The 7,984-nt window shown below is 38.8% G+C and overlaps 1 protein-coding gene across 1 annotated transcript; it reads left to right on the top strand.

Annotated features, from left to right (window-relative positions):
* Window positions 1–3,477: 3,477 nt before the first annotated feature.
* LOC140927770 (fibrinogen C domain-containing protein 1-like) lies at window positions 3,478–5,552 on the top strand. The gene is made up of 3 exons (XM_073377453.1): window positions 3,478–3,776; window positions 4,008–4,385; window positions 5,153–5,552. Exons 1-3 carry the CDS (start codon window positions 3,512–3,514, stop codon window positions 5,416–5,418), a joined length of 909 nt encoding a protein of 302 aa, XP_073233554.1. The 5' UTR covers window positions 3,478–3,511; the 3' UTR covers window positions 5,419–5,552.
* Window positions 5,553–7,984: the final 2,432 nt, after the last annotated feature.

Here is a 7,984-nt window from a genome sequence, read left to right as displayed (position 1 = left end):
ATAGACAGCAAATAGCAGATTACGCTTGGCTAGATACCACCCCCCTACAATATTGTGTTTCTTTGAATATTGTTACTTTCTTCTCCGCATAGATTTGCCTGCGAGGTACATGGTAGCTGATAATTTAGGCTAAAGAAAAAAGTAAGTAGTAAAACGTAAATCACGAATTCAAGCTATGTTTATCTTTTGATCGTGGCCTATAATCGTACGCTTACGTATTAAAACTTTCTGCACATACATTTGCTTCGCCGAGCGTTTATCTGTATTTTTCATAGTTAATAGATTGGAATGGTTATGAAACCCGTCAGACTCCTTTGTTGTATGTTTTTGTGGACTTAAAGGTGTACAACGTTCAATAGAATTCCTGGCGTTTTGATCTTATTGACCAATGAAAACGTCCTATTAATTTATTCCGTCACAATTTGCCAACAGAAAACGATGGATTTTGCACCTTCACGAAGCTTCCAACATAGACGACACTGTGTTTTTATATTTATTTTGATGGTTGTCGCCTTTCATAACCAGTCTCCTCTAATAACTATGGTATTTTTGGATTCTCCTAGAGTTTTATCCAGTTTGCTGTATTCGTTTCGCTGTGTGGAAGCTTCGTTGGTTTCCATATCTGGGGCAGTTCTATTTCTACTTGCATAACATGTTTGTCCGAATTTCTTTTTCAACTTGAAAAAGCCTTGTTGGAAAGGGAGCGATGGTGGCCGAGATTATATCGCTTGCGAGCTACCTTGTGTATTTTAATAAATGGAGAGAGAATTTGGGCATATTTCATGAAATAGCCCGCGTAGCAGGCGCTAGGAAGTAGTGGGCGCAGAAAAAAACGGGCGTCCATTACGCGCGCCCGTTCTTTCTTGCGCCCATTACTTCCAAGCGCCTGCAGGCTATTCATGAAAGTTCGAGGAAGCTTTAATGGAAAACAACTAGCAGGGACGCTTTTTGTTAAAAGGTCGGCAACGATTCAAGTCGGTAAATAAGTAGAAATAGGCACTGCACTTTACGGTTAAATGCAAATTTTGGCAGAGGCCTATTTGTTTGCATCAACGTTGAGAACTTCAACACGAAAAGCTTTGTCTGCTGTACGGCAAAATTCTTGCTTAACCTGGGTGTGCCAGTTTACAGGGAACTGGACAAACTAAGTTTTTTTTACAGGAGCAGGTATCGGCTCTTATAGGAAGCTATAGGCACACCACATGCATAAGTAGCCTGCGAGCAAGCTCTCCTATTTGGGCAAGCGAAGCGAGACTCGCGAGAATGCGAGACTCGTTTAACTCGCCCAAATAGGAGAGCTTGCTCGGAGGCTAATGCATAAGAAATTCAGTCTGCTGTATACTCGTCAATCGATTTTTATTCGTTTCAAATCAATATTTTATACGTCAGCTGATACACGGTGCTGTTTTAGCCGAAACGATGGAACAAAAAACTTTTATCTTCACTGTAAGACAAAGGTTTATGGAATGGTTCGTTTCTCCAAATTTCTGGTTGAATTGTCGCAACTATTTTCAGTTTTCCATTGTTTCAGTTGATGGTCATACAGCTTATTTGCAAGTATAAAGTTTAATTTCGTAGCATTTACCATAACCACATCACTACCCCGCAAGAAAGAACTTACTAAGTTTCTAAGAACCAGTTAGGCTAAAATTTGTCGGTTAGACCCCCTCTATACATTAACCTGTTTACCCGGCCTAAAGTTTGGAACAGGTTCTTATTTTAATACAAAATGATGTTTTCTCTGAAACAGATCTAGAACTTCGTGATTCATGTGATAAGTTCCTATTATTTTCTTCTCATTATATTCATTCCAAATGATTTTTACTCGCAAGCAATTTGTCTGTAAGATCAGTAGCTGAATAGCACTAGATTCTCGTAACTACAATTAATGTAATAGCTTTCTTCAAAATTACAAAATCTCATGTAGCCAAGAACCTACACCTAAATTAAATTTGTGCTAATTTGTTGTGCTAATTACTATTTTTGTAAGAACTCGTTCAGGCTAACTTGGGTAAATGTAGATTCTTAGGGCCTAGGTCAAACGTGGGTGTTGAACCTTTCGTGAGAAGAATCAACCTCTAATTTGGGTCGACCAACATGTAATTTATAACTGAAGATGGTCTGTTGCCGGTCAGACGTCGAACTTTAAGACCCGTCAGTCGAATCAATCAACCGAATCAGACCAAAGAGCTATTTTAGCCGACCATAAGTAAATTTTCCCCGAACGAAGCTAAATAATTTACAATATCATACGGTAGGAAGATCCATTTGTTTCCATACCGGGGAACGCCCTTTTTCTTCGAGCCTAACGTGCTTTTTACCGTTGGAGTTCTAATTACGTAAAAAAACAGTCGTCTTGATGGCGGCTGGGATTTTGTCTCCTGCAATCCAGTGAACTTGTGTATTTTAATGTATGGAGAGAGAATTTGGGAATTTTCACTAAACTTCGAGGGAGCATTAAAACAACAACTCCTAACAGCAGAATAAGTAACTTGTTTGACTTTTATTCCGTCTTTCCTATCAAAATGTTTAGGATTATAACTAAATGATATTGTGTTGCTCAAATTGTTAAATCGAGGATCGTTGTATCGAGGTTCTATTTCATACATCTAATTGTAATAGACCTTGTCACGGTTTTCGACGCCATCTTGACGAAATTACTAACAGTGATTGCCGATTGTATGAGAATCTAATGCCGAATAATTTCCGTAGAACGGCTGTTCTGAAAAAAATATGATATGTAAACTAAAGCTTCACTCCTAAGGATTCTCCTGAAAAAATTTGAGGGCGTTACATGCTCTAGAAGACCTAGAACCACTTTTTAAAATTTTCTATACATTTGTCTGTAAGAAAGTCCTGGGAAAATTACAGACAAAATATATGGAAAATCTAAAGCAAGCCTCAGGAGAAATTTAAGCACAGGTACGCCCCCAAATTTTTTTAGGACAATCCTTTGCTTTGTAGCTTTAGTTTACAATTGATATTTTTTTCAGAACAGCCGTTCTACGGAAATTATTCGACAATAGATTCTCATACAAACACTGTAATTTCTCACACGTTTGCCTACTCGTCAAGATGGCGTCGAAAATCGTGACAAGGTCTATTTTGGCCGGGCTGAAGAAAATCGTTCGTTATGCAGAGGACTTCTTTATATAGAGGTTCGTTAAATCGAGATTTCACTGTACCACAGAAATTATGGCATCAAGTTACTATCAGGTGCTAAATAAGCCATCAACACCATTTATATTCTCATTGTCGTCGTCATCACAAAAAAAAAAATTCGCAAAACGAAAGTTTTATCAGTTGCATCTGATCAGCAAACATTTCTCTTTCCGCATCGTTAAATTTTCTGTCGCTGTCAAGTGTTATGCAAATCAGCCCCAGAAAGCTCAAACCCGAAAAGTCTTGTCAGAAAATTTAGCAAAACAATTTTAACAATAAACTTTTGCTACACTGACTCATTCTTCCTTAAACCTGGAGGTGGTTGTGAGACTATTTGGCAGGCCTGTAAATGTATATCCCACGTTCAGTTATTTCGACACTGTCTTATGCGCTTTTTGTGCTGACCACGCTGAATGCTAGAAACGCAAGTGGTACAAAAACGTCTAACAACGCCGGAGCTCAGGCAGTTTCAAAATGCCATAACATGTACACTTACAACAGTTTTTACGCCGGGACGAACAAAAAGATAGAAGCGCTGCTTCGTGAAGTTAAAATTGAGCTGAGCGTGATTCGAGAAGAGATTAAATACATGAAAGGAAACGAAACGAAGAAAGGTAGGTCAATTTTATTTTTTAATGTTGTTTTTTCTTTAACAAGCAGAGCTAAGCTTATGCATTTCGGTTTCGAATAATCTTCAGCGCCACCAAAGCGCTTCCTTGCAATTAATTTATATTGGTTTTGTTTCGGAAATTCAATAAATTAAAAGCACTAAATTTCTGCAATTCCTTTTTCTTATAAATGTTTAGAACGACAATATTAACAAGATGATTGCACTACAATTTCAGTGTATAAGAACTGCGCAGAACTCTACAAAGCTGGAAAACGAATCAGTGGGGTTTACACAATCAACCCTGATAATGTCGGTGCCTTCGATGTTTATTGTGACCAAAAAACAGCCGGTGGGGGATGGACAGTGTTCCAAAAGAGACTGGACGGCTCAGTTGATTTCTACCGCGGCTGGGATGACTACAAACGAGGCTTTGGAAATCTGAATGGTGAGTTCTGGCTCGGACTGGACAAGATTCACCGCCTGTCAAAAGAACGAAGCAGGCTTCGTGTTGATCTTGGAGACACGACTGGAAAAACAGCTTACGCAGACTACGACGTTTTTGGTGTTGCAAGTGAGAGAAGTAAATACAAGCTGAGTCTTGGGACATATTCGGGTAAGTTGTATCATAAAACTCTTGCTTCCCGAACACTGATCTAGTTTGATTAATAATAGTCACTGGCAACATTGATCCTATATCAGGACTACGTTTACCCTGACGATCATTTTCAACGTACCTATGAAATGACTCTTGGGTTCAAACCTTTCAAAATAATATACGTAGTGATTGACAGTAACTTTCTGTAACTTAGACAGTATAAAAGGCCAAAAATCCTGCCTGCAGATTATGATCTCAATTAAAGGACATAAAATCGATGGGGCCACTTAAAGATCTTGGCTGAGAACCACTAATATCTAGTTCACTGGCTCCTATAATTGGGGTAACTTAGTTTCTTCCTGATTTAAAATTTTAAAAAGACCTTCACGCTGAACTCAAACTCAAACGGTGGAAGCAAAAGACTTGTGAGGAACAACCTCTTACTTAAATTATTAACTGTGCTTACGCAGGCGTAATCGTAGTTACAATACCGGCTCCTCTTCTTTCTGTGATATTATTGTATTCCCCTTTCTCATAACCGTTTCTTTTGAAAATCTATAAGTTGAGTGGTGACCAAACGGCAAATTTGAAATAGTAACAATGATCTTACCAGCATGTTTATTACTGCTGTTTTATATTTTTATTATTGTATTTTCAAGTATTTTTAAAGTTCTGTTTAGAAGGGTACAGTTGCAAGGGATAAAATGAGTGAGTTGTTACTTTTCCTGCTGATTTTGAATAAAATTCGTTTTTCCATATCAAAGTACTATTTTTCTTTGCTTTAGGTACGGCTGGTGACTCGCTTTCTTATCATCGTGGCATGGCTTTTTCCACTAAAGATCGCGACAACGACCATTCTTCCAGCAACTGTGCTGTTAGCTTCGAGGGAGCCTGGTGGTTTCATGGATGCGTCTATTCTGACCTGAATGGCCGCTATCTTCACGGGGCGCACTCTAAGAAATGGCATGGTGTCCTCTGGCATCACTGGAAGGGTCCCAGCTACTCCCTCAAACGAGCTGAGATGAAAATCAAACCAGTTAACGCCTCGTAGAGCTATATCTGCTTTGCCGGATTAACTTGGCAGGCTTAATATGATACCTGAGCGCACATGTTTGAGTGTTGTGATGTAATACTTACTCTGATAACAACACTTTATCAATAAAAAGTGTTTGCTTTCAATCAAAAGTACTCTAGCATGTGTTGGGTGATGTAGCAATCATTTAGTCGCCCTTGAACAGTGGTTTTTAAAAGCTATAGACTGATTTTTTTCATTGGATAAAAATCCAAAGTACGTATTTTTTTAAATTAATTTTCATTTTCAGGTGTTAATCTTGCACAAACATTTAGCCAAATTTTGAAGAATCTTAACCGTTCGCTCTTCTCCTTTTTCACGTTCGTGTCTACAATATACCTTGCATACTGTCCCCTCCCCCCTCCCCTCCTTGATAAACCATGAATGTGGGGCTCACTGCACACAATCTTCCAATTAAAACAGGTCCAAAACTGGCAAGATATTGAATACATCCAAATACATCCGCTCACCTTCATTCATCGTTTTTATTTTTAACGCAATTCACTTGAAAATTTGCAACAATATAGAACTCACCATTCCCTAAAATCGTATGTTTTTTTGTTCTTCAGATTTTGGCATTTTTTGCGGGAAAATTACGTCACAAAGTTTCCGCCAAATTTTTTCAGTATTATAGTATAACTAATGATGGTTTCTGAAAGAACTCAGAAGTTAGGACGTCATGCGTAAGCCTCGTAGTGTCTTGGCAAGAATTTTTGAGGATTTTTAAGAAAGAACCTCAAAGATCTGCACTAAGATCTTCATGCAAATCTTCAAGGGTGAAGATCCTCGAAAGATGTACACCAAGTAGTAGACATATTAAATTCTGCAAGCAGAATACTGCAATACTGATCGTACTACGTGAAAATTAACTCTGCAACATGACACCGAAAGAACTGAAAACAGAGCGGGATTGTAGCTATAGACAGCTGTTTCGCCCTCTTTGGGACTCGTCAGTATGGCGTACGTCACAATCACACCATGCCACGTGTCTTCTGTGGGGCAAAAGTCCAAGTGTCAAGTTGATGCCTCGCAGAGAAAATAAAGAATTGGGCAAATTCAACCTCTAAAACATGGACAGAACCGTGCAAGAACCATGCAAGAGCTTTCTATGGTTGTTACGCAATACTGACGAGACACCAAGAGGGCGAAACAGCTATCTATGGCTACAATCCTGCTCTGTTTTGAGTTTTTTCGGTGTCGTGTTGATGTCTTGCAGAGTTAATTTTCACGTAGTACGATCAGCATTGCAGTATTCTGCAGCAGAATTTAATATGTCTACTTTTCAGTTTTGCTGATCAGGTCTTTATAGATCCAACGTTCTTCGGCATACTCGTTTGCGGTTTTTTGCAGTCCTTTGTGGTTAATGTTTGTACCAAGTAGTAGAAAAGTAGTACACTTACTCGGTTGTTCAGTTGGGAGGAACACTTCAAAATACAATTTCTTGGCACGCACAGAGATTAATACTTCGGTATCTTTTTGAACAGGCAACACTGTTCTTTTAAATACAGTCGACTCCCGATAACTTGAACCTTCAAGGGAAATCGAAAAAAGGTTCTGTATCGGGAGTTCGAAGAAAAAAGCCGAGAGTAAGGTAAAAAACATGCAGTTTTTACTCCACAGTGAACATTTTAATCACATTTAATTGTAGAAATGTCAAGTGAAAATTAAAAGATACTTTTAGATTATAAATCAGAACGTAACGTAGCAAAACATAGCCTACATAGAGCATGCGCTTTACTGTTTTGAGAAGAAAAGCTGCTTCACTCCCCGCGTTAGCCTGTGACAATCAACATTAGAGACTCCACTAATATACTATACTCCTACAACACGTCAATAGGAAATCCAAAATTCAATGTTTCGGACGCCACTAGACGGCTTTTTTCCCGACTTTTTAAGGGCTCAAAACATGGTTCGAGTTATCGAGGGTAAAATTAAATAGAAAATGACCTGAGGGGAAACGAAAATTTGAGTTAGCGGAGCTTTCGAGTTATCGAGGGTTCGAGTTACCGAGGGTAAAATTACAGTGAATGTATGACGGAAATCCACGGGAAATCGATTTTGGTTCGAATTAGCGCGAGGTTCGAGTTAGCGAGGGTTCGAGTTATCGGGAGTCGACTGTATGGTCAAATAGGGCAGAATTTTAAAAATTTCAACCAATCAACGTCAAGGTCATCCGGTAATGCCCGCAGTCCTATTAGTCAGCAGAATGTCTTTAAAATCATAAGCCGGCGATTTTCCAGCGGTAAAATTTAAAAATGGCGGACGGAATCAGAAGAGGCCGAAGAAGATTCAGTAGGTTATTAGGCAGTTTGAACGTCAGAGAAGAGGTAAAATAGTCTTTCAGAGAGAAAGAGAAATAGAAATATTTGATCAATCATGTTAAGTGCATTTTATTGCATTTCAGGCAAACGAATGAGCTTAAAACTGCTTACAGACCCATGTGCCCATGTCATGTCACCCTGACATCAAGATCCCGCGAAAAAGAAAGTAAGCTCAAGGTTAAAAAAGCTTAGGCCCTGTTCGCGCTAAGCAAAATTGTGTTTGT

This window comes from Porites lutea, chromosome 2 (assembly GCF_958299795.1).
Source record: "Porites lutea chromosome 2, jaPorLute2.1, whole genome shotgun sequence".
Lineage (NCBI taxonomy): Eukaryota > Metazoa > Cnidaria > Anthozoa > Scleractinia > Poritidae > Porites > Porites lutea.
This window is presented reverse-complemented; position numbering and strand designations above follow the sequence as displayed.